Source organism: Amphiprion ocellaris, chromosome 16, assembly GCF_022539595.1.
Source record: "Amphiprion ocellaris isolate individual 3 ecotype Okinawa chromosome 16, ASM2253959v1, whole genome shotgun sequence".
Classification (NCBI taxonomy): domain Eukaryota; kingdom Metazoa; phylum Chordata; class Actinopteri; family Pomacentridae; genus Amphiprion; species Amphiprion ocellaris.
The window spans coordinates 27,359,075-27,387,010 of record NC_072781.1 but is presented as its reverse complement, the minus strand read 5'-3'; the positions used below and the strand labels follow the sequence as shown (position 1 = coordinate 27,387,010).

Here is a 27,936-nt window from a genome sequence, read left to right as displayed (position 1 = left end):
TGTAGGGTCCCACAGGGCTCAATTTTAGGACCCTTGCTGTTTTCATTATACTTACTTCCTCTGGGATCCATTCTTAGAAAGCACGGTATCTCCTTCCACTGTTACGCTGATGACAGTCAGATATATGTTCCTTTAAAGTGGAGGAATGGCTTCTCCATCAAACCACTCATGCCGTGTCTTGATGACATCAAAGCTTGGATGGCTTTGAATTTCTTACATTTTAATGAAAAGAAAACAGAAGTGATGGTGTTTGGGCCCAGTGTATCCTGTGAATCCTTCTGTGGTGACTTGGGCCCTTTGGCAACGTATGTTAAGCCCACAGATACAACTCTTGGTTTTATGTTGGACAGGGATTTTAAACTGGACAGTCATATTCGGTCAGTAGTGAAGTCCAGCTTTTTTCATTTAAGGCGGTTGGCAAAAGTGAAATCTATCCTTTCTAGGCAGCACCTTGAGACGGTAGTCCATGCCTTTATTTCGTTTCAGCTGGACTATTGTAATGCTCTTTATGTTGGAGTTAGCCAGTCGTCTCTCTCACGTCTCGAGCTGGTTCAAAATGCAGCTGCACGCCTTCTAACTGGAGCATGGAGAAGAGAACACATCACACCTCTTCTGGCCTCTCTCCACTGGCTGCCTGTGCACTTTAGAGTCCATTTTAAAATTATTTTGTGTTTAAATCCTTAAATGGTCTTGCCCTGCTGTACCTCGCTGAGCTGCTTTACTGCTATACTCCTGCTCGGTCTCTCAGGTCAGCTGATCAGCTGCTCCTGTACACACCTAAATCTAAGTGGAAGCTCAGAGCCGACAGAGCCTTCTCTGTGGTTGCCCCAATGTTGTGGAATAAATTCCCTTTGCACTTTGGACAGGAGCCTTTACTATTCATTTTTAAGACTCATCTTAAAACACATTTTTATTCCCGCCACTCCCTCTGTCCAGGTGAGAGTGATCCTTGTGCAGCAGGTACAAGATGGTGTTCTCCACCTCCACCTTTTCCTTGTAGGCGAACCGGAAGACATCAGCAAGTTAACACAGCAGCATCCCATTAATACTATTAATAAGCTGAGAGTTTTTCCTCTTTTGGGGATATTGGTAAGCATAATGAAATATAATCCTGCACTGACACAAACATCCTGAAACTAACTGCACACTCTGCAACCTGACATCAACCTCCAATGGATCATGTCAACATTAACTGCACTTCTCCATCATTCAGTGTGGAGCTGCAACACTAAACTCTACAGTGTTAACAACACATTTTACACTGGTTGCCAGTCCACCTCCCAGTAACATGGCCCAATCAGAGTCTCTGCACACCAGCTGCTGCTACAACCTCTGGATCATCAGGACACACTTCATCCTCAGAATACAAACACTGTCCTCATCAGGGCCCCCAGCTGCAGAGAGAAGAAGAAAGACCAGAGGAGATCAATGAGTTTGATCAGCAGCTCATCAGGACTTCAGTCGTGTTCAGAGCAGCAGCTTCATGTTAACGTGTTGGAGTGAACACACTGAGCTCCAAGCTCACACACCTGCACACACTGTCAGCACCAGGTGTGTTTCTCTGCACATTTCACTGCAGTCCACAATGGAAACAAACCGCTGACAGTCATCAAGCTTCATTACTGCACAAACTCTTCACTAATGGATTTACTGCTGCTCCATTTAAACTAACAGTCTCTGAGTGTCCATCAACATCTCAACTTCTCTAGAAAATCTCACTCAGAGTCTGGCAGCAAAGGGACACAAAATACGTTCAAATGCTTCTGGAAGCTTCAAAACCTGGAAAAATACTGAGAGTCAAACAGTACAATTTCTAAAATAAAGAGATTTTTAACAGATTGAAGTCTAGCTAAACAGTCATTTTATGGTCAAACATTGGAAAAGAGCAAATTAACATTTGTAGAAATGCAGATTTTTCATCTTGATGTGATTTACACTTTTGGCCTGTTGTTCAATTTTACGTTCACATGGAAGTTCATTATTTTCTGTCATTTTACTACTAATTATCTGGAATTGAATTAAATAATCAAATATCAGTGAAATAACAGTTCAATTATATACCATTTTACAATCCTCAATATATATAATTTTCCCCACAAATAGCAGCATATATCTGTAAAATAGGCATTTTTACTAGTACCCCCCTCTACAAACTTGTAATCAGTCAGTCAGCCTATTTATAGGGTTACAAGTAGTCACTGTGCTGTTTGGTGACATGGTGTGTACCACACTAAACATGGACCAGAGGAAGTGAAGGACAGAGTTGTCTCAAGAGTTATTGAATGATGGCCATTCAATAACTCATATTTCTCCATAAAATCATCCAGTCTATTTACAAACCATTTTTAGAGTATTTCTGAAAACTGAGGTAGCAAAGACACAGGTCTGTAATTTGATCAAATGTGTTTGTCACCATTTTTATAGACTGGGACCACCTTAGCCATTTTCATCCTATCAGGAAAAATACCTGTTTGGAAGGATTTATTCCATCTATAAGTAAATGGTTTGAGGACACAGTCCATTGCTTCCTTTATAAGTGACATATCAATAGAATTATCATCTGTAGATTTTCATCTCTGAAACTTCCAGACCACTTCTAATACATCACTCTCACAAACTCCACCAAGGAACATTGAATTGTTACTGTTGAATGCAAACTCATAATTATGGTCTACATGGCTAACTTCCCTTGCTAAATTTGGGCCTACATTAACAAATAAATCCTTAAACGCATTAGCAATTTCTTCAGTATTTTCAATCATTAAATTGTCATTATTTACAAAAAATGTTGAAGAATGATTTTTACTTGGATTTTTTTATCGTACTATTGAGCACTCTCCAGGTACCTTCATGTTATTTTGGTGTTTTAGCAGCAGTTGATCATAACAGATGTCAATTTGCTTTTATATTTTTTGTTCTTGTCCTCCTTATCCTTTGTTTTGTGTGATAAATTCCCTATATAGCCTATTTTTCTTTTTACAAGCTTTTTCGAACTCCTCTGTAAACTATGGTTTTCCCTTCTTTTTGGGATTCTGTCTCTGCTCTTTCAATGGAAAAATATTCCTAAAAATGCATCATATGATTGATTGATATCGTCTACATAAACTTCCTGCCAATCATGATTTATAAGGTCTACCTTGAGTGCCATGATTGCCTCTGGTGATTTTATTCTAACTAAATCACTAGTCTGTGTATTTGTTCCTACTTTTAACTTTTCTTCTTCTAACAGCAAAAACAGACAAATGATCACTGACACCAGTCAGAAATAATCCACTAACTATTGCAAAAATATAATCAGTGTTGCAGCATCTTTGGTTATCCTGCTCGGTTTCACAATTAACGGATGAAAACTCAAACTAAACATAATATTAACAAACTCTGCAGTTTTCATATGATCATTTGATTTTAATAAATCAATGTTGAAGCCACCACAAAACAAAACAGTCTTATCATTATGACTTCCATTTAAATCATAAATCTTCTTTTTGAATTGATCAATACATGACCCCAGTGTTTTATAAGTGCAACTAATTCATATGTTTTTTGATCTTTCAACTTCAATTTCAATGGTTATATATTCCATCAAATTACACAACTTCAAAAAAAAGAGTCAATCTATAAATGAGTTATGAAATACATCTGGTCTGGTACTTCTTGTTGCTGCAGATTAGAGGTAAGTTATATATAAATATGCTGTATATAAGCAACATAATGAGTGAAGTTACTGTAAAACATTATTTCTGCAGCTCTCTGATGCCCTTTAACGTTAAATCACATTTTCTCTTCTCCACTGTTTTCTTTGCCATGAAGTCAGGACTCATGAACCAAAATAAAAACCAGAGACGCCTTTCTCAGATGTAAAACACATCATCTTTGACAGCATTTTAAATCTATAATGGACACCAATGTTCCTCTATAACACACAGTGAGTTGCTGTTACAGTCTGGGTCACGTTCTAGTATTTTCTGACAGTAAAACTAAGAGTGACATAATGACGGTTGCCTAAGACAGACAGTAATGTTCATCGTTTGAACTTTAAGTTTTTTTCTCAACTGAAACGGGAGACATGTTGAGTCATCGTTAATTTCACAACATGGTTCTAAACTTACCTGTCAGCTCCGCCCACTCCTGTAATGTTACCTGGCTGTAATTTACTCCTGTACGTTACTGAGAAGACAGAGGTGAGGACTGAGGACTGGATGGAGTCAGAGCTCCATGGATCGGACAAACGGCTCAAGAACATCATTCAATGTTCAATGTTCAATGACTAAATGTAAAGATGCTGCTGTGAAAGAAGAGCCACTGGTTTGCAGGCTTCAGTCTCACTGATCTCAGAGCTGTGACAAACATCAGACTGATCAGCTGATCACTGTTGAAATGAGACAACAGTGAGATCAGATCTGATGGACACTTTGATGAAGGAGGACCGCTGTCTCTGCACATCTGGAAGGCTGTCAGCTGGAATCAGCTTCATTTCCTCAACACATCAACAACTGTCTGTTATGATCCCTGCTCCAGCCCTATTCTTCTCCTTCCATCTCCCTCCTTTCTCCTTTCTTCCTGTCTCCGTCTCTCTCACTCTTCCCATGTCATCTCTCTCTCCTTGTCTTGTCCCTCTGGCTCCCTCTGTCTGCCTGTCTCATATGTCTCTCTCACTCACCTGCCTGCACTCCTCTGAAAACAGTTATGAGAATCAGCTGCGCTGATCAGCCCATTTAACTCACCTGTCTACAATCACACCTCCAGCCTATAAGCACAGTTCAGTCATTCACTCCCCACTAGACCATAAACTCCTATATCCTGCGGCATCTCCCAACTACCACAGCTTCATGGACACAACTCTGTCTGTTTGGTTCCCCACCTGGACTCGCCTTCTCCGTTTGGAGTCCCACTTGTCCCTATTCTGCCTCCAACCTGGTGAAACTGTTTTGAGTTCCACCAACTCCCAGATTCCCTGAATCTGCATACCAGCCCCTTCAGATTAGTTTTTTCCTGTACCTACTTTTGTTGGATGAGTTTAGTTTATTCATTTGTGGTTTTGATAGATTTTCCTGTGTTAAATTAGAGTTTTTGTTGATTTTTGGAGTCTTGTCTGTTTTCTGAATTAGGTTTTGTTTGTCAGCTTTCAGCCCTTCCTCTCTGCCCAGTCATCCCTCCTGTTCCTAGTTCCTCCCGAGTTTGTATCCTTATGTTTTCGTTCATTTTAAATAAAGTTCCTTTTTCTGCTAAAACCAGTTTGTCTGCTTCTATGCCAGCATCTGGGTTCTCCGACTCCATAACTGTCGCCTTCACATCCACTCAAACACACCATGACAACAAGCTTGCTCCTCTGATTGGCTGTCTCTGTGTTTCTGTCACCATTCTGCTCTCACAGCTTCACTGAGAAGCTGCAGGTTCACAGGAGACACTGAATCTTTGCTTTGATACTGAATGTGTTTAGTAGAAAACTGCTGGAAGCAGCAGAGACTGAGTGGAACTTTCTACTGACCTCAGAGTATTCAGGATGCAGTCTGGACTCCAAACAAGATCTATCAGGTGTTCCACTGATGAATCCTGCAGGTTGTTCCAGCTCAGGTCCAGATGTTCCAGATGGAAGGGGTTGGACCTCAGAGCTGAGACCAGAAAATCACAGCTGATCTCTGACAAACTGCATTCCACCAATCTGAATAAAAGATGTAGATAAAATCAGTGATGATCCATCAGATGTGTTCAGGTTCTGAATGTGCAGCTCAACATTATTTTGCCCTCATTTGCCCTTTTCTCTAAAAGCAGCAGAGTGACTTTGTCCTTCTGTTATTGTGGATCATCATCATGTCAGCCTTCTACACACATCATCCACATGTCAGCATAACATTCATCCACCTATTCATGTCCACACATCAATAACATGCTGCATCATCAACAGGATCAGTCAAATAAAACTCAACACAAACCAAATAAATATTTATACTTCACTCACTAAATTTTGTCACTTCAAACTGATCTGACTTCAGAGGATCTTCTGGATCCAGATGTGACTCTTCAGCACAAATTACAAACATTCATTTACTTTAACAACTAACACAACATTATCTACACTTTCTGCTACAAACACTCCATTTTTTGTCACAACAAACTCAATTTAGGACAAAACACGGAAAATGTGAACCAGAGCAGATTTACAGCTTCATGGATGGAAGTTCTGTTGAACATAAATGAGCTTCAGTTGTCATTTAAACACATCTGGGGTCCGTTTCACGAAGCAGGTTTAGTGAAAACTCTGAGTTTGTTAACCCTGAAATGAGGGAAACTCGGAGTTTTCCGTTTCACAAAAGGCGGTAACTCAAACCAGAGACAGAGGGGTAACTCTAGCCTGTTTCACAAAGAGAGGTAACTGAAGCTCTCGGTCAGTTACCGTAGTAACAGACTCTATGAAACTAACCTGGTCGGGACCAGGTTTATCTCAGTAAACACTTCTTTCTAAAAACGTGTTCAAACTCGCCATATGAGCGCATTAAGATTTCTAATTCAAGTGGTGTAAACGTAGCCCTCCGCTTCCTCGTTGCCATGGTGACTCGTTGAATCGGCGCTCCATTGATACTGGCTTTTCAGAGTTGTGGCGCACGCGCTTAACTCCGGGTGAAACTACTCCGAGTTGATTAAACCAACTCAAATCAGCTGTTCTGGAACCGAAAACTCAAGAGTTTCCTATCTCAGAGTAGATCAACTCAGAGTTCAGGGTTACACTCAGAGTTTGTTGAACCTGCTTTGTGAAACTGACCCCAGATCTACAACAGTGACAGACAGTCAGTGAACTGACCCCAGAGTCTTCAGGATGCAGTCTGGACTCTCCAGAAAACCACTCAGATGTTTCACTCCTGAATCCTTCAGCTCTTCGTTCCTGCTCAGGTCCAGATGTTCCAGGTGTGAGGGGTTGAACTTCAGAGCTGAGACCAGAGAATCACAGCTGGTCTGTGACAAACTGCATTCCTTCAATCTGGATAAAAAATAAAAGATGTGGGTTGAGGAGACAAAGTTCCTGCTTGAAATCATTCAGTTTCATCATGAGTTCAGAGCTGCAGAAATCTGGATTTCTATGCATCAAGTCAACGTTAAATCTCCTTCAAATCTTCTTTTCATAAGTGCAGCTTCATCAATGAGATCTGTTCATTTATTCCACCAGAGGAGAAGCTGCTGCACCACAGAGGACAAATACATTTGCTTCCAAGACATAAAGGTGAAAACCATCTAAAGGCTGAGCAGCAGATAAAGCCACTGTCTTTACTTCAGTCATCTCACAGCTCCAAATGCTGGAAAGGATGAAGGAGAGAGTTTGTGCCACTTGTGAGCTTCCAGTTAAAGTGTTGCAGTGATGTGACACACAACAGGTGCTGACAGGTGAGGAGAGTTACTCCACTCACTGACTTCTATCAGCTCGGCATAGAGAACTTTAAGGACACTTTAGCTGTGACTCTGGACTGAGTCTAGATTTTATGACTCCCCACTACATTTAAAAAGAAAAACTCTTTGAATGATTCACACCAGACATTAAAACTGATGAGAAAAAAGAAACATTCACCCAAAGATGAGAACTTTGAATCACTGAAAACATGATGTCTGACCCCAGAGTTCTCAGGATGCAGTCTGGACTCTCCAGAAAACCACTCAGACGTTTCACTCCTAAATCCCTTAGGTTGTTTATGCTCAGGTCCAGATGTTCCAGATGGGAGGGGTTGGACTTCAGAGCTGACACCAGAGAATCACAGCTGATCTCTGACAACCTGCAGTACTCCAATCTAAATAAAGAATAAAAGATGTGAGTTGAGGAGACAAAGTTCCTGCTTGAAATCATTCAGAGTTTCATCACGAGTTCAGAGCTGCAGAAGCTTCAGAATGTCGAAGTTCAGAAAATGGAAACTCCAAGCAGCTGAAGCCAACAGGATGCAGCTTCAAACAGCCCAACAGAAGCAGTGAAGAAGAGCTCTCATTAATATTAATCATAATATGCTGCTGCTTCAATAAAGACGGAGTGACTTCAGCTCTGAAACTCTGCAGCTCCACCAGTGGCTCCATTCACACAAACTCATGCTGAGCAACAAACACAAGGAAAAACACTGACATTTATTTCACCTTCTGCTCAGTCACACAAACACACAAGAAGGAAATGTGGACAAAATGAGGCTCCAGACTCCAAAATATCTTCATGTTCTGGAACCATGGAGACGTTTCAATCAGGACTCTACATTCACATGATTTCATTTTTCATCTGTCATTGATAGTGGAAAGTGTCTATCACAGTTTTCAAAGGACCAGGTGACGTCTTCAGACTCTTTACTCAAACACAAACATCTTCACTTTCAAACGACTCAAACCAGAGAAAAGAAGAAAATTAGCAGAAACTCCAGCAGAAAATCTTTGCGTTGCTCCTGATAAATGACTTTGACTGTTCATCAACTGTCACAACTTTTGCTGCTGGACTTTCTGCTCATTCAACAACTGATAGATCAGCTTCACATTTCATCAGCAGCTAAATCAAATGGCTGCGTCTTGGATTTCAACATTTCACTTTCTCAAACATCACATGCTTCATCCAAGTGCTGAACCAGCAGATGCTGAATATTAGTTTCTGTCTCTCAGGATGAAAAACTGCTTCAATTACAGCTCAAACAATCAGTCCACTATTTGATGAGTCCATGGACAAAACATGACAAACTATTTTAGCCCCACAGAAGTGGATAATTTTGTTATTAATGCTTCAGCCTCACTGCGTACAACACTTGATAATGTTGCACTTGTAAAAAAACAAAGTTCTATCTGAGAGAGGACCTGCTCCGTGGTATAATTCCCAGCTGCGGACTTTAAAGCAGGCGTCCCGAAAGCTGGAAAGGAAGTGGTATTCCACTAATTTAGAGGAAGTTTATGTAGCTTTGAAAAATAGTCTAGTAATTTATAAAAAAAAAAAAAAAAAAAAAGGCTCTTTGTAATACCAGGACAACATATTATTCATCTTTAATAGAGGAAAACAAGAACAACCCCAGGTTTCTCTTCAGCACTGCAGCCAGGCTGACAAAGAGTCAGAGCTCTGTTGAACCTTGTATTCCTTTAGCTCTGAGCAGTAATGACTTCATGAGCTTCTTTACAGATAAAATTGTTATGATTAGAAAAAAAATTAATCTGGCCTTTCCTACAAATGTCACAGATGTATCATTGAGTACAGATACTTTAGAATTGGCTGTAAGACCAGATGGATATTTAGAATTTTTCACTCCCATACATCTCTCTGAACTAATTTCAATAGTTTCTACATCCAAACCATCGACATGTCTTTTAGATCCTATCCCAACTAGACTGTTCAAGGAGGCTTTACCTTTAATTGATTCCTCAATGTTAGATCTGATTAATCTCTCTCTAGTAACAGGTTATGTACCACAGGCTTTTAAGGTTGCTGTAATCAAACCTTTACTTAAAAAGCTCACTCTAGAGCCAGATGTTTTAGTCAACTATAGACCAATTTCCAACCTCCCATTTCTCTCTAAAATTCTGGAAAGAACAGTTGCAAATCAATTATGTGAACATTTACAAAGGAATAGCTTGTTTGAAGAGTTTCAGTCAGGCTTCAGAGTGCATCATAGCACAGAAACAGCTCTGGTGAAAGTTACTAATGACCTTCTCATAACGTCAGATAATGGACTGGTCTCTATACTTATTTTGTTGGACCTTAGTGCAGCATGTTACATCATAACAGTAAACTATGAATCAGTCTCAATGTTAGCTTGTACTTTGCTTGTACGTATCACCTAGCTTATCATACATGTATCCAACTGTGTGTTATATGTTCTTTGTTCCCCACCCCTCTCTTCTCCCATCCCTCCCCCTCTCTACCTCTCTACCTCTTCTGTCAACCCACACCCAGCAGGCAGATGGGTGCCCCCATATAAAGAGTTCTGCTCAAGGATTTTTCTCCTGTTAAGAGTGTTTTCCTTGCCACTGTCACCTTAGGGCTTGCTCTGGGGGTTCAGGCATATGGGTTCTGTAAAGCGTATTGAGACAATTGACTGTAATTCCCGGTATATAAATAAAATTGAACTGAAACATTTCCATCATGGTTGGAGTCATTTATCCAGTAAAAAACCAAACTGGTTCCAGTCTGTCCACTGTCAACACTTTCTGCTTTCTGTCACACTCAACTCAGTATTTGTGCTTTTGGACTGTTGCTGGAACAAAACCAGAAGACGTCACCTTCAACTCTCACAAAGTGACATTTTTCACTCTTTTAGCTTTTAGACTTTATTTGCATCTTTGACAGGAAAACAAACTAGAAAACAATCCTGAGTTGTTGCCTGGTTTCAATCTGAACTGTAGAAAAACAAGCTGAAGATCACGTGTGTCAGAGTTATGACAGTCAATTATTCACTGGAGGACTTTTCTGCTTCTATTGAGCTTTGAAATGTGCAGCTCAACATTTCTCTGCCACAGTCAAAGGACCAAAACAGAGAAGAAGAAAACAGATGTTACCATGAAGATCCTCAGTGTGGATCAGTAGAATATCAGCCTGAGGGCTGCAGTTTAGAGTCACCACAACTCTACATCACATTCATCTCAGCACACAAAGATGACATGATGTCTGACCTCAGAGTCTTCAGGATGCAGTCTGGACTCTCCAGAAAACCACTCAGATGTTTCACCCCTGAATCGTGCAGGTCGTTCCAGCTTAGGTCCAGATATTTCAGATGTTCCAGATGGGAAGGGTTGGACTTCAGAGCCGAGATCAGAGAATCACAGCTGATCTCTGACAAACAGCAGGCTTCCAATCTGAATAAAGAATAAAAGATGTAGAAAAAATCATTGATGATCCATCAGATGTGTTCAGGTTCTGAATGTGCAGCTCAACATTACTTTGTCCTCATCAATGAGCTTTTCTCTAAAACCAGCAGAGTGACTTTGTCCTTCTCTTATTGTGGATCATCATCATGTCAGCCTTCTACACACATCATCCACATGTCAGCACAACATTCATCCACCTATTCATGTCCACACATCAATAACATCTGCTGACCTCAGTCCACTCTCTCATCAAAGAATCAACATCAAATCTCTTCATTCTTTCATTTATTCCACCACCTTCTTCTTCTGTGGAAATCAGCTTGCTAGCTTTGTCTCATTCACATCTTCCAGTGTGTCTTCCAACAACAGTCACATGTCATCTGTACATTACAGAGGGATTCTGATTTCGGCTGTCCACAGCTCTATTCCTAACACAGTTCAACTGAAAGGAATCACTTCATGAGCTCAGCTCACACTAACATCAAGCTTCAGCTTCTGACCAACACTAATCAACTTCCACACTGCTGACAACTAAATTCCTCTTTGACTTCCTCAGACGCCACTGCAGTTCAGCACAAACACTGTGGAAACACAAACATACTGACTGGATCTGTGGAAGTCACACTGCTGAAGCCTCACATCACTTTTACATCAGCTTTACATTCACACACACAGCAGGACTGTGCATTCTGTCCTCCATCTGGGAACTAAGCAGTCAGCTGATCAGGGGATTTATTCACACTTCAACAATCTCAACCATCTTCACACTGTTTTCAGGAAAATACTCAAAATTTACCAACAAAAACTTCAAACTTCAGTCAAGGATTTAAATTGAATATATTAATAAGCCATCAACAGTGAACTGACCTGAGAGTCTCCAGTTTACAGTTTGGACTCTGCAGTCCATCACAAAGATACTTCACTCCTCCTGAAAACTCCAGGTGGCTTATACTCAGGTCTAGTTCTGTCAGATGGGAGGGGTTGGACTTCAAAGCCGAAGCCACGACTTCACATTCACTCTCTGAGAGATCACAGTGAGAAAGTCTGTAATGAGACATAAATGACAAAGCATGTTGTTATGAAAGAGGACACTTTATATTCCCTTCATGCATTTGATAGCAGAAAATTTGGACTGGTCCTGTTGGACATTTAGTTCTTCACATCGGTGCTTCAGCTGATCTTCTCTGACTGCTTGACATCAAATTCTATTCTCATCAGCTTCTCTCACACCTGCACACTTTGAATCTTTCCTTGCTTTCATCTGCAGATGGAGGACAGAAGACGGACTTCCATTCAGGTTTGCATACTGTCCACAGTCTGTCAGTGTGATCTGATAAGACGTCTGACTCCTCAAAGTTCTCAGGAGAGCATCTGGATCAGAAGAACATTTCCTGTCCTGTTTTTACTGGGACTCAGGATATTGTGACTGAGTTGAGCTCAGTCAACAGTTCCAGTAGAAAGATGATGATGTCTCTGCTGTGGACCTGCTGCTGTCAGCTTCATCTCCATCACTCAATATTTACAGTCTGCTGTCAAATGCTACACAAATCAAACTGATCACTGGACAACATCACACCTGAACATCATTAATACGAACAACAGGAAATATTCTCATGTGATGACAGACCACTGAGTCAACTTTTGTCCTCAACGTTCTATAGTGAGATTCTGAAAAACTTCAGCGCAAATACAAAGAACAAACCATTAAAGTTATGTCCAAGAACCTCCTCATGTGATAACAACTTCACTGCTTCATTGAAAACTGTAAAATGCTTCCACATAAAGAACCTCTACAGTTCTTCGTGTGTTTCAGCAGATCTGCATGTTTCCTCCATCAGCCAAAAGAAGAACCTCAGAAGAAAAAACTATCTGATGGAACAATTTTTAGAATTAAATAGAAAAAAAATGTCTTCATTCATCTATCAGCTTCAAACACAAGAACGTGTATTGGTCTCACTAACTGCTGAAGCTAGTTCTTCAATCAGCTAAACAGTCTCAATAATTCCATGGTGCAGAAGGTTCGTAGAGTTTTAGTGAAATGTTGTGAAACTGAAAACACAAAACAAACAGAATATGACTGTGAGCCACCAGCATTAAACCAAAAGCCCAAAATTAGCCCAATAGCCTGATGCTAACAGCGCTAGCTTAGCCACGTAACAATTGGCATTATTAAAATATGCATTTACACCACTACAGACAGAAAATATGCAACGGAAAAAGTCAGTATATATTGTCAGCTTAGTATACTCACATACGTTGCTTTACCAAAAGGCAAATAGACGAACTAATGTAGGATAGGAAGCTAACAATCGCTAACAGTGAACATGGCGGACTTTACGAACTTTTATACTTCCGGTACAAACAAAACATAAACAGGAAGTAACGCTACTAACCGGAATACCTGCAGCAAACATACCTGACCACAAGGTGGTGCTGTTGCAAAGAACAATAAATGAAAGGCAATGTATTACACTGGGGGCATAACATGAAAAATCCACATTTTCACAGCGTTTGAAGCAACTGAAGAACATCTGAGACTAAACACAGCTGACAAGATGTTTGAAATAAACAAATGGAACATTAAGAAGAAAGAGATGTTCTAGTGAGAACATTTGAAGAACTGAACTACTGATCTACACTGATCATATTCATCACATCTGGACTCACCCAGCCTTTTTGCAGTTCCTCACAGCTGGAATCAGTCTCAGTTTTCCCTCCTCTGATGCGTTGTACTTCTTTAGGTCCAGCTCATCCAGAACCTCCTCTGACATCTGTAGCATGTAGGCTAGAGCTGAGCAGTGGATGTCAGAGAGTTCCTTCTCTGATCTGTTCTCTGACTGCAGGAACTCTTGGATTTCCTGATGTACTGAGAGATCCTTCATCTCCATCAGACAGTGGAAGATGTTGATGCTTCTGTCTGGACACATTTCATCACTCTTCATCTCCTTCAGGTTGTTGATGACTCTCTGGATCATTTCTGGACGGTTCTTTGTCCGACCCAGCAGACCTCCTAAGAGTCTCTGGTTGGACTCCAGACAGAGGCCATGAAGGAAACGAACAAACAGGTCCAGGTGACCATTTTTACTTCTGAGGGATTTCTCCATGACTCTGTCCAGGAAAGCATCCAGGGATGAGATGCCTGTGTTCTCTTCCTCCTCCTCCTCCTCCTCCTCCTCGTCCCCCTCCTCCTCCTCCTCCTCATCCTCCTCCTCATCCTCCTCCTCCTCCCCTTCCTCCTCCTCTTCCTCTTCCCCCTTCTTCTTCTTCATCTTCCTCTTCTTCTTCTCCTTCTTCTTCTTCTCTTTCTTCTTCTTCTTCTTCTTCTTCCTCTTTTTCTTCATCTTTTTCTTTGTCGTCTTCTTCTTTTTCTCCCCCTCCTTCTCCTCCTCATCATAAAGATCTTTCCGCTCTTCGCCAAGGAACTTCTCCATCACCTCAGTCTTCCTGTTGGTGTGACAGTGGAGCATGTAGACTGCAGCCAGATACTCCTGAATGCTCAGATGAACAAAGCAGTAGACTGGTTTCTGGAACATCTCACACTCTCTTCTGAAGATCTGGGTACAAAATCCTGACAACACCGAGGTCTCTGTCACATCCAGACCACACTGCTCCAAGTCTTCTTGGTAGAACATGATGTTTCCTTTCTCCAGATGTTCAAAGGCCAGCCTCCCCAGCTTCAGAAGAACTTCCCTGTCAGCCTTCGTCAGCTCCTGTGGACTTGTCTCAGGTCCCTCATGGTACTTGTTCTTCTTCCTCTGTGTCTGAACCAGCAGGAAGTGTGAGAACATCTCAGTCATGCTCTTGGGCAGCTCTCCTCTCTGCTCTGTGGTCAACATGTGCTCCAGAACTGCAGCAGTGATCCAGCAGAACACTGGGAGTCGACACATGATGTGGAGGTTCCTGGATGTCTTCATGTGGGAGATGATTGTGCTGGAGCGCTCTTCATCACTCAACCTCCTCCTGAAGTACTCCTCCTTTTGGTTGTCGGTGAAGCCTCGTACTTCTGTTAGCCTGTCCACAAGTGTAGGAGGGATCTCATTGACTGCCGCAGGGCGGGAAGTGATCCAGACCAGAGCCGAGGGAAGCAGATTCCCCTCCATGAGGTTCACCAGCAGAACGTCCAGCGAGGACTTCTGGCTGATGTCAGACACAACCTTCCTGTTGGTGAAATCCAGTGAAAGTCTGCTTTCATCCAGACCGTCAAAGATGAACAAAAGTTTACAGTCATCCAGCTGCTCTGCCGTCACCTTCTGTAATGTTGGATGGAAAACATGGAGCAGCGTGAGAAGACTGTGCTGCTCATCTCTGATCAAGTTTAGCTCCCTGAACGGAAGCACAACCACCACACTGACGTCTTGGTTTTCTCGGCCCTCTGCCCAGTCCAGAGTGAACTTGAGCACTGAGAAGGTTTTTCCCACGCCAGCCACGCCGTTGGTCAGGACCACTCTGATGGCTCTCTGCTGCTCAGGTAAGGCTTTAAAGATGTCCTGGCACCTGATAGGAGTGTCATGGAGGCTCTTCTTGGAAGCTGTCTCCAGCTGCCCCACCTCATGTTGGCTATCAGCCTCTCCACTGTGTCCCTCTGTGATGTAGAGCTCAGTGTAGATCCTGTTGAGGAGGGTTCCACCTCCTGGTTCATCACTTCCTTCAGTCACACGTTCACATCTCCTCGTCAGATTCATCTTATGTTCCTGCAGAACCTCCTGCAGACCAACATCTGCCCACAGACCAGACAAACAATCAGACTCAACAAACACAAACATCTTTCATGTCTGGACAACACAACACCACAACAAGGTCAGTTTTCACACATCAGTCCACCAGCAGATGTTCAGTCTTACTTTGTCCACAGCTGCTCTGACTGGCTGTCTGCAGTCCACCTCTGGTTCTGGATCTTTCTCCACACTGGGGACAGGAGGAGTGTCCTGATGGAGCAGACTGGTCCCAGTATGAGCTGATGCACTGTCTGCAGAACCAGTGTCCACAGCTGGTAGAGACTGGATCCTTCAGGATGTCCTGACACCGATCACAGCAGGACGGCTGCTCCTCCACAGAAACTCCCCTCCTCTTCATCACTCTGTCAACACATTTATTAATCACTCACATCATCTGGAGAAAAACATCCACATCTGACTCCACAGAGCAACAGAGAACAATAAAAGTGAGGCTCAGGTCTAATGCACACATATAGATATCAGAACTCTGAAGCTGTCAGAGCTTTGTTGTGTTAGTGGTGATACAACAGTTCAACTGTTAATCATCTTCAGGTCAGTTTACAGCAGAAACACTTTCTTACTTTGTGTCTGAGGGTTGAGGTTCTTTACTGAAGTTTAGAGGTTCATCTCTGGACCAGTCACTCTTCAGGGACAGACGGCTGGAGGCTGGAAACTCCTCCTCCTCCTCACAATCACTCATCTTGTGGACTTCAGTCAGTCTGAGAGGAAAACCAGCAGTTCAGTGAGTAAAGTTACAGTTAGAATAATAATAATAATAATAATAATAATAATAATAATAATAATAATAATAATAATAATAATAATAATAATAATAATAATAATAATAATAATAATAAACTTTATTTCTATGATCCTTTTATAAACCAGAGTTACAAAGAGCTTAACAGTAAAATATTACAGAAAATACAACAAACAAAGACGTGAACATCATTCATAGAAAATACAATTAAAGTATGATGTGTCTATAAAATAACCCTAACCCACACTCATTAAAATGTCTTTAGTTAGTCTCAGTAGGGCTGTTTCTGAACTGGGGTTTCTTCTAAAGACACAATTGTCAAATATGTCGTTTCCTTCCACTGTTTTAACAGTTGCTGAGCAACCATCTGGTCAATAGTTTCTGAAATCAGAGGTCATTTAGGACGGTAGTTACTGAGAAATGTTGGATCTAATCCAGGTTTCTTCGGCAGAGGCTGGATACAGGCCCGTTTAAAATAATCCAGGACCTGGACAGACAGAAGACACTCATCGACAGCTGGAAGTAGGCATGGGGCAATGACTCCAAAAACCTCTTGAAGAAACTTAGATGGCAGAATATCCAATTTAAAGGTACTGAGGTACTGAGACTACAATTGGACACAATCTCCTTCAGATCCCTGAGGGTAATGAGGGTAAACTCATCCAACACGGTGATGGAGAGCAGAGGCTGAGGTGAAGGAGGAGGTGAACTCACAGGAGGAACTGATCATCTGATGTTTTCTGTCTTTCAACTAAATCCTTTAAAAACTTATCTCAGTAATCTACAGACTAGGCACCAACAGTAGCTGGGGCAGGGTTCAGTAGACTGTTGATGGAGTTCAACACAAATCTGGTGTTCTGGTTTGTTGAGGTAACTAGACTGGAGAAGGAAGAGAGTCTCAGACTTTACCACTGAGTTCAATGATGACATTAAACCCTCATATGGATTCAATGAACTTGAAGTTTAGACTTTTTCCATTGTTCTTCAACTGTTCTGCATTCTGTTTCTAGTTTCCCAATATTTTCATTTATCCAGGGCCTTGGGTTGGAGGGTCAACACCAGCGAGCCTTCAGAGGTCCTCCTGGTCCAGACTTCTCCAGCAGATGCTGTTAGACTGTTCAGCCATATGGCTGATGTTGTTTACTGAGTAAAACCTCCATCAGCACTGAAGATGGCTGCAAAGTCAGCAGCTGAACTGTTCTTTAAAATGTGTGAAGACATAGTTTGCTTAGAACCTGGAGTAACAGAAATGCAGTTTAGATCAAATAATGCTGTTTTGTGATGTGAGATAAAATCCCTCAGGCAGAGGGAGTTCCTGTCTAAACCCAGGGTAAAAACTAAACCAGTGTGGCCCCACTCGTGTAGGAGATGATACACGATGTTTAACATGAAAGAATTCACTTATAGTTAACGTGAGATGGAAAATGATGGATATCACAATAAAATTTGGTTTAGTTGGCTCGTTTCTAAGTGTCATGTAAACAGGAAACTGATCACTAGAACCTGGTTAGTGGATTAGAGGAACATGATGTCAGCAGGTAGAGTTCTCCCGGAGGGGACCTATTTCTCTGCTGTATTTACATGGAACCAGCTTTCTAACCAGCTTCTTGCAGGTGTCTAGAGACCTTCTGCACAGCAGCAGTTGTTCTTCCTGCTCAGTCAATCATCTTCAGGTCAGTTTATAGCAGAAACACTTTCTTACTTTGTGTCTGAGGGTTGAGGTTCTTTACTGAAGTTTAGAGGTTCATCTCTGGACCAGTCACTCTTCATGGACAGACGGCTGGAGGCTGGAAACTCCTCCTCCTCCTCACAATCACTCATCTTGTGGACTTCAGTCAGTCTGAGAGGAAAACCAGCAACACTGACTGAGAGTTCAGGAAATAATAAAAATCAAAGGAACACACAAGTTCAGATTTGTCTTCATTCAGATTCTTTGTCCACAGAAGTGAACTCTGGAAAAAGTCCTCAGAGAGAAATCTGACTCTCACCTGCTTCCACAACCAGGTTTCTTCCTCCGACTGAGTCTGAACTAGCCGACAGCTGGAGTGTTTCCTCCCTGTTCTCATAGTTCTTCCTGTGCTGATGCTCCACCTCATCCCAATGCAGGATTCATTTAAGCATAACATGACGACTTTCATTGCTTCTATTTACTACATTTACTAACTTTACTCATGAATCTTGTGCTTCCTGATTCATTTTATTTGACCTCACTGCTAACAAATTCAAATGTCTACGATGTCTACAGTCGATCCCTGACACTTTAAACTCTTCATTTGTGTTGGAAAACTATCACACAAATCACTCATCTTCATCACTCAGTCTGAGAGTTAAACCAGCAGCACTGAGTGAGACACACAACAAGAATCAGAACAAACAAATCTGTTCCAGAGTCACAGTTCAAAGATCAGGAAATAAAACAGAGTCGAGAGAGGAACAAAACCAGAACAGCAGTCCACCTGGTAAATGAAAAGATCCACAGACAGACAGCTGACTGAGAGACTCTGACAGGAGAATAATAAGAATATTGGACAAACATTCACCTTGTTGCTGTCCTCTGTCCACTGTAAAATGGAGTCTGAACTCACAGAAACTTATATTGTTTTCTCCCTTAACTCTGTACCCAGATCACCTGAGCAGAGCTGCTCCTCCCCTCTAATAAACACAGCATATTAGAACTGATCTTCACCTGGACTTCATGTTCCTGTTAGTAACTCATTAAACACACTCTGAACACCACAGTTTCACTGACACATGCATCAAATCACAAACTCACAACTCCTGCTCAGCGTCCATCACTTGGACTCCCTGTATCTCCAACCACAGTCCTCAGAGCTTTATCCAGGAACATTCATAGAGATCAACACAGCTGCTACTGGAGACTAAATGTCCCTGAAGATTTCTGCTGCAGGACACTGATCACTGGAGTTTACAGGAACACAGGTCCTCTGCTGACCAACACAAAGTGAAGATAAACTGAGAAAAGGTGCAGATGAGCTGCTGATTATGTGGCGGGAAAGTCTGGATTTAAAACTCTACAGCTGAATCAGAAAGTGGATCAATAATCTGTCACATGGATCTGAATCAATATTCACACAGAGACAGATGACCATGTTGGCTGATGGAAGATCTTTGGAGAAAACCTGAATCCTGTTGGAACCAAACAACAGCCGAACAGAAGAATGATGAAGAGAAAACAGCCCCAATGTGTCCTGATGAGGAAAATAAGACAGCAGGAGGCCATTCAGAGGGTTTAATTTAAATCTGAATGTAAACAGTTTCTATATCTAACATGTACTGTTAGGTCAGGGTGCTGCTGGTCAGCAGTGTTGGTATTTATCTTCCCACTGTGTTTCCACCAAAGGCCTAAAGACCAAGGCCGTTTCTCAGCACCGAGCCCAGACTCCTGAGAACCCATCCAGGTTAACGAGCAGTTGATGATGTCACCGCCTCGGTTCATCTGCTCCGGTTATCTTTACCGTGATAAAATGGAATCAGATGTAATAACACAGCCCTGCATGTTCACGGTTTAATATACAAACACTTCATGTACATATATCTATAGAGGTTTGTCAGATGGTTCTAAATGTTTATTTCATGTTTTAGAGGCGTTAATTTATTGACAGCTGTAGTTTGTGATGCAGTTGAACTGAACCGTCTTATTCTCAGTTCTATCAGTGGATCCACAAAATTTTTTCAGAAACTGATCACTGAATAATAGTAAACCTTCAGGAGGACACCTCATAATGCAGGACTGTTTTATAGGAGCATTTGTTTTATCTGAATATAGCTCCGAAACAGGATGGATGGTTTACAGTTTCATTATTAACATGACCATAGCGGACACAGCTTGGCTTGGTAGAGGTCAAACCAGGTAACAAATTCTTTTTGTTGAGGTTGTGGACCTAGACTCCACATAAAACTGCCATCTTGGACACTACACAAAACGGGGAACCCTCTCGTTCTCAAGAAGAAACTCCATTAGTGTCAGACGTGAATTGCCGCAGGAGACCATTGATTGACCCTCACCATCTGCAGTCCTCTGGAGCAAATGGTGCTACGTTCATTTCTTTACAGCATGAGAGTGAATCTCAGACCTCTTATGGAGGAATGAAGCTCCGTACAGGACATGAACACTTTGGAGGACCACATGTTAATAAGTGATTCTCATGGAGCTGTGAATTCTCCTACTCCCTTCTCTGGTCACTCAACCGCCCCTCAGGACAACTGACAAGACAAACTATAAAACTGTTGCTGCATTCCATGAAAATGATCTGGAGTAAGACTCATATTTTTACACTGAAACATACATGGACTCAATAACTGTTTTCTGATATCTGTGTTTGTGTTTTTATGCATACCAAAGTCACAATAAGGAGTTCCTTTATCACCTATACAAAATTCACATCTGTAGGTGATATGGGGGCAAAGTTAAGGATTTAGAGAAATAGTCACATTTCTTGCATGGACCCACAGTGACACCTAGCGACATCACATAGCCCAGTGATGTAGGGATGAAATCAATAATAACCACGGTATCATCATTGATTAAAAGTGTAAAATGTGAACTAGGTAGCATTTACAACTGTAGACATTAAATGTAGCACATATCCTCACAATAACATTTATTCTTAATTTTATATCTAGTTTCTGTGTCGAGTGTAGCCTTCTTTATTTGTTAGATTGCACATCCTTGATTTTTCATTCCATGTTGATGGGTCATGGTGAGAGATGGACAGATCATGTTTGCATGCATAATATAGTACGTTTTAGTTCGATTTAACCAGTGCAGTTTTCCCTCCTTCTGAGAACAAAGAGAGAGGAGTTAGATTTCACCAAATTCACGGCAAAATTCTCTCCAGGCCCTGGCCTCCGCCCAAAGACCCACTCAGGGGATAAAATGCAAACACCGCCTTTGTTTGCTCTCTCCTCTTCCTTTATGCCTCTTAGTCTTACGTCTCCACTACTACGTACCGCTCTTTAACTTTTTCAGCTCCTGAATTTTTACTTCGTTTCCGCGTTCTTTTCTTTGTCTCATTTTTGTCGCTCTTTTATAATTTTGCGACATATTTAGACATTGCTCACTTTCATTATAAGCCTGAACTTATATGCTTTAATCCTCTTTCTGACGAGCCAATAAGAAACAATAGAAATCATTTTTTTCCTTTTTCTAAATTCCACCATGCCTCTGCTCTCAGTTTTCACAATCCTTTTGTATTGCCTGGCTAACGCCATCAGAAAATATAACGAGATCCACCGTTAAACAAGTTATTTTTCATCAACCCTGAAGACCGCGCACTGAAAACCGGCTGCCTGACTCATCACCTGTGGTGCCATCATCAGGCGTCTGCTGGCAGACCTCCAACACTGCGCTGACAGCACGTATTCTCCCTATGTATTCTTTTTCTTATTATTGAATGCATATGCTTGTATTTTTAGCTATGTTAGAAAATAACTTTTTTATAGCCTAAAGTCTACAATCTGTAACTTTATTCTTATGGTGGCACCTTTTATTATTATTTTTGCTTGGTGTCATTTTAATCACTTATTCGGTGCTATTTCAGATCTGTGATCATCATAAATGTTGAGCAATTGGATTTTTACATTTAATAAATGAGTTGTAAAGTTTTAAAGGTATTTGGCCTCTGACCTCTGCTGGACAGTGAAACTCAGCACCACTCCTTGGGAGGAACACATCCATTATCGGTTAGATGCTGATTTGAATTTGGCTCCCAAACTTTCTATATAGAGGTAAGTCACTGGAATGCAACAAAGGGTTTGGTTTGAAGAAAAACTAAGCTTTTAGGAAAATTCAACTTGTAAGAAAGGGCTTGTAGAACACAGGCTCTTAGAAAAATGGGCTCTTAGAAGAATGAAATTGGACTTAAGAATGACTTAACTACAACAGCGCAAATATTTTCTTGATATCTATGAGCTTTGACTCTTCATGTTTTTACTTCGGCACACTTTTGCAATGCAAACCTGAAAGTTCCTCCTTGTTTCTGCATTCCTGAACCAACTCATCCAGCAGATCATCACAGCTCCACATCCTGCAGTGGCCTCCCTCTCACTACTACAAAGGATACTTCAGTATCACTTTCCTTCAGCTAAACGGGTAAAATTACAAATTACAATTGGTTTTCAATTTTGAAAATCATTCTAAATTCATCACCTTTTCTACCAACTGCTTCTAGTGACGATCATAGTTCATTAGTTTATCTGCATTTATTCATTCATTTATTCACTGTCTGTTGTTGTCATGTCATTGTTTATTGTTTGGTTGTAGTATTAGTTCATAAATGTTTGTGTATAATTGTCACTGATTCTACCATGTATTTCTTTGTTTTGGGAACTGGAGGTCAATGAAACCAGAGTTTACGATTTTCATAATGAGACTGATCAATTCCTTTTTCATCAAAGTTCCTTTGAAACTTAGTGTAAATTGATAGTTTCCTCAGGCAAGCTGAGGATGTTCCTCCAAAATTAACAAGTGCAATTTTAATCCTAAAGTGTAGTTTCTACCGTTAGGTGTGTTGCAGCCGACACTTTTGCTGCATAATTATCTATTTTTGGTTCCGCTGTATGAAGCTAATTTCTGCAACAATTTTGCTGCATGTATTATTTTGGTGCTCCTGTGTGAGACAATTTCTACACATTTTTGCTGCACATCTTTCTGATCACATTAATCACTGATAGATTCTCTGATATCGGAGCCATTTTGGGAAACCTCAACTGAAAGTGAAATGAAAGAAATTTACTAAACACCTCAATAAACCGGGACTGAATCAAATGCCTGCTGAAGTGTCTGTGCTTCTTGTCCAAACTGAGAGCTTCTCTTCAGTTCAGATGGATTTTAACAAGGAGAACTGTCGGTTTCGTCATTATTGTGACCACAGCAAACATCACATCCCACTGCAGGATCCATCTGACCACCACATTAATCCCTTCACTCATTCTCTCTACTGCATTTACAAACTTCACTACTCAATATTGTGTTTCCTGACTCATTGTACTCCACTTCTGATACCAAATCCAAACATCTGCAGTTCATCTCTGATACATCAAACTCTTCATTTATGTTGGAAAACTGTCATACAAAGTGTTGGAATACTTTCAGATACCAGTTTATCAAGGAGAACCCCAACAGTGTTTCATTCTTCTGGACCTGGTTCTCTGCTGCACCAACACAACTTCAGTTACTGAGATCTAGGAACTAAATAAGGTTTAAAGGGTTGTAGATGTTTTCTTACTTTGTGTCTGAGGGTTGAGGTTCTTTACTGAAGTTTAGAGGTTCATCTCTGGACCAGTCACTCTTCATGGACAGACGGCTGGAGGCTGGAAACTCCTCCTCCTCCTCACAGTCACTCATCTTGTGGACTTCAGTCAGTCTGAGAGGAAAACCAGCAACACTGACTGAGAGCTCAGGAAACAATAAAAGTCAAAGGAACACACAAGTTCAGATTTGTCTTCATTCAGATTATTTGTCCACAGAAGTGAACTCTGGAAAAAGTCCTCAGAGAGAAAACTGAAAAATTGTGTTTTCTCTTTCCTTCTTTCCTCATCATATTTCACCTCTGATCATAAATCAGACTGGCAGAAACACTGTCTTCAAGAAGCTATGTTCCATTAAGATATATTCTACCCTAAACCAGGCAAAAATAATTTGGGATTTAAAATTGAAACCAAAGGGTCTACTTGGTGGACCTTTAAATATACAGAGCATTCTGCCCACGAGTGATCAAGTTCACCATTTACTCTGTGACTCTAAAAGAGATTTTTTTTTTATGTCTGACAGGGACTTGGATTAATTCCAGCTCTCCCACTACAGGCTTGCATGTACCAGGATACAATATTTTTAGGAAAGACCAAATTGGGAGAAGGGGTGGAGGGGTAATGTTCTATATAAGGGAACACCTAAAGTGTACTCAGATTGAATGGGCTCATGCAAACAGTTTAGAATATGTTGGTCTTAAAATCTTCCTCTCTCCACAAATGTCCATCATGCTACTAGGAATGTATAGGCCACCATCAACCTCTAATGTATTTTATAAGGAATTACAGGCTTTGTTGATGGATTGTGACACCAAGAATTAATTCTAATTGGGGATTTGAATATTAACTGGCTTGATAAAACAAACAGGAAACATTTAAAATTATTTAATGGACAGGTATAACTTCTCCCAACTTATTAAAGGACCTACTAGACAAACTAAGTCCTCTGAATCATGTATAGACTTAGTCCTCAGCAACAAGTGTGTGAACAAATTTTAAAAACATAACATGATCACTGGTCTATCGGATCACAACTTAATTTTCTGAACTAGAAAACTTTCTAAGAATAGCTTTAATTGCCCTCAGAGTAAAACATCTGAGCAAATGAGAGTACCTTGGAGGGAGATTCCTAGTCTGACACAGGCACTGAACAATATTAATTGGATTGAAACTCTTAATCAGCAGTATGTCACTGACAACTGTAGTGCATTTATGACTTTAATTCAAGAAACAGTGTCTAAGTTTATAAAAAAAAAAATAATAATAATAATAAGGTAAAACCATCAAAAAGAATCACCTGCCCTGGTTAAATGATAGCATATGATTGTTGATGAAACATAGAGACCTTGTTCTAAAAAAAAAATCGCTCAAGACAAAAACATGTAATGACAGACAGATCTTTACCTCTCTTAGAAACAAAGTTATGAAAGAAATCAGAGCCACGAAAACAATTTTTTTTGTTACTATAATTGACAATGCAAGAGGAAATGCAGAAGAAATCTGGACTAATATTAAAAAATGACAGGACATCATGCAGCAAGTAGAGAAATTAGGGAGTTACAGCTGGAGGACAAAGTAATGCAGGACCCGGGAGATATTGTGACAGTTCTGAACAATTACTTTATAGACTCTGTTCAAGACTTGGCACATAACCCTGGGCCAAGAATGGCTAAGACGAAAACATTGGACTATTCTGAAGTGGCCTTCTATGAGCCCTGATCTAAATCCTATTGAACATCTGTGGAAGGAGCTGAAACATGCCACCTGTAGAAGGCATCCTTCAAACCTGAGACAACTGGAGCAGTCTGTTCATGAGAAGTGGACCAGAATACCTGCTGAGAGGTGCAGAAGTCTCATTGACAGTTACAGAAATGGTTTGATTGCAGTGATTGCCTCAAAAGGTTGTGCAACAAAATATTAAGTTAAGGGTACCATCATTTTTGTCCAGGCCTGTTTCATGAGTTTATTTTTTTAAATAATTCTGTTAAACCACTGTTCAAAAGCAATGTCTGATTTTCATTGGTTAATTTTCATAGAATTTTTATATATTATCACTTTCACAAACAATCAAGGTTGTACAAGAATTTAAATACTTAAGAATTATCTTAGATTCACAACTTCATTTCAACAACATGTGAGGATAAAATTTAACCTGTCCAATTTTAGATTTATTTGGAATAATTTATCTCTGGAATCGGCTAAACTATATTGTGATGCGATGATTATGCCCCACATGTTGTACTGTATAAAGAGTTGGTAGTTAATAGCCTTCTTTGTCCCGCGCTAGCAGCGTCGCTTTCTGTTAAGGTTAATTAGCCATTGTTCGGCAGTTTTGAGTTTTAATTTTTTGGATGGACTCTGGTAGTCATTGTGTTCCTGTTATCAGCTTAGTTTAAAATAATCTAGCTCAGTCTTGTTCCCTGCTGTCTAGTTTAGCTCTGGTTTTCGTGCCTGTTAAGTCTAGGGATATCTAGTGTTGGTTTGCATTCCGAGTTGTAATCAGTAACTGGTTTTTCTGGTCTCTAGTGTGTACCTAGTATTCTGGTTTGGAGCCCAACTGGGGCCCGTGTGTGTTCCATTTGATTACTGTAAATAAAGTAGTTAAACTTCACCTAGCTGTCCTGTCTCTCTGTCCGTGCTGGGGTCTTTGCACAACTGTGACAAGTAAAGTAATATGCAAAATATGCTTAAATCCAAATGTTGCTCAAACAGCGTCTGCAGTTGATCTCTGACACGTCAAACTCTTCTATGTTGGAAAACTGTCACACAAAGTGTTGGAAATACTTTCAGATCCCAGTTTATCAAGGAGAACCCCAAGAGTGTTTCCTTCTTCTGGACCTGGTTCTCTGCTGCACCAACACACCTTTAGTTACTGAGATCTGTAAATATCTGTCAACTTTTAAAATGTAAAAGAGGCAGTGAAGCAGTTTTCAGTAAAGATCATTCACGACATAAAAAGCTTCCTCAGCAGTCAGTACTAAAACACTCACGTGACATCAAAACATCAAGAACAGAATTAAGGTTTTCTGATAGCAGAAGAAAAGGAACGTTAAACTCTCACCTTGTCCTCCTCTGTCGACTGTAAAATGGAGTCTGAACTGTTCATTTCCTCATTCAGCTCTAGACTCACTCAGAGCTGCTCCTTGTCTGTTTTCTGGAGATCACATGACTACAGGATACTCCAGGTAGTTGTGGGGTTTCCTGACTTCAACACATGTTCTGATGCTGCTCAGCTGAAGACACATTTACTAACAGAGTTGTGGACAGACTGATCAGCGACACGTTGCTGCTGCAGTTGTTGTTCCAACACTGAAAGAAGAACGCTGTCACCTGATCAACATGTTTTCACTATTAGTGACTGACTTAAATTATTTGGTAAAAATTGGTATTAATTGCTCTCAAAGTCTCCTTAGGCAGAAGGTTCAGTTACTTATTCTTCCCCCTTCTGTCATTGTTTGCATGTTATCCTCATTAAAAATATGAAAACCTATAAATGTTTGGGTGGTTTTAGTTAAAGCAGACACTGTTTTTTTTCATTTGTGTGATTTTGACAAAGATCAGATCACATTTGATGGTGATTTTATGCAGAAATGTGAGAAATTCCAAAGGGTTCAGATACTTTTTCATGCCACTGTAGGTTGGTGGGTGGTGGTAATAATAGGAGTGTGAGGTGAGTCATGAGAGGAGCTGAGGAAAGGCTGGGCAGAGTCCATGTTGTCAGACCTGTTTGGTTTAGCTCATTGGCCTAATGTAGGTCACCTCCATCGTGTGGTCCGCCTTCTATCTATGACCAGTGATGGTTCTCATCCCACGCCACACCTCATGTTGTTCTTGCTCTCCAGTTTCCTGTAACTGTCCATCCTCTCTGGAATCTTCTCCCTCAGTTCAATCTGAACCTTCTTCAGCTCCTCTCTGTCTTCACTCCTGAATGCAGCCTTATTCCTGTTCAGTGTCGTCTTTATGTCCTTGGTCACCCACGGTTTGATATTAGGGTAACAGCGCACAGTCTTAGTTGGGATGATTTTGTCCATACAAAAGATAATATAGTCCGTTATGCAGTCAGTAATGCTTTCAATGTCCTCCCCTTGTGCATCACAAAGCATATCCAAGTCGGTTACCTCAAAGCATCCCTTAAGAGTGTCTTCTGCCTCCTGTGACCATCTCTGTACCGTTCTGGTGATCACAGGTTGCCGCTGGACTGCAGGAATGTAGAGTGGCTCTAGACAGACCAAGTTATGGTCCGCTTTGCCGAGCGGAGTAATAGCTGTGGAGCAGTAAGCTTCCTTGAAATTAGCATACAATAGGTCTATTGTCTTAGTGTCTCTTGTTTTACAGTGACATGGTTAAAATCCCCAAAATATGAAAAAGAAATACGCTGAAAAATCTGTT

General features: G+C 40.8%; 1 protein-coding gene across 6 annotated transcripts; it reads right to left on the bottom strand.

Moving 5' to 3' along the window:
• Positions 1 to 6: 6 nt before the first annotated feature.
• LOC111585728 (NACHT, LRR and PYD domains-containing protein 3-like) lies at positions 7 to 26,767 on the bottom strand. Of its 6 annotated transcripts, XM_055018874.1 has the most exons (12): positions 26,609 to 26,766; positions 23,526 to 23,663; positions 17,981 to 18,118; positions 16,100 to 16,237; positions 15,645 to 15,880; positions 13,471 to 15,520; positions 11,671 to 11,847; positions 10,609 to 10,791; positions 7,602 to 7,775; positions 6,800 to 6,976; positions 5,489 to 5,662; positions 7 to 1,394 (listed from the first exon to the last, which is right to left on the bottom strand). In XM_055018874.1, exons 2-12 carry the CDS (start codon positions 23,642 to 23,644, stop codon positions 1,382 to 1,384), a joined length of 3,579 nt encoding a protein of 1,192 aa, XP_054874849.1. In that variant the 5' UTR covers positions 23,645 to 23,663; positions 26,609 to 26,766; the 3' UTR covers positions 7 to 1,381. The 6 variants fall into 6 exon arrangements, with proteins under 6 accessions (XP_054874849.1, XP_054874852.1, XP_054874851.1 ...); XM_055018877.1 differs by lacking the exon at positions 11,671 to 11,847 and having other exon boundaries at positions 26,609 to 26,767; XM_055018876.1 differs by lacking the exons at positions 23,526 to 23,663; positions 26,609 to 26,766 and adding an exon at positions 18,819 to 18,860.
• Positions 26,768 to 27,936: the final 1,169 nt, after the last annotated feature.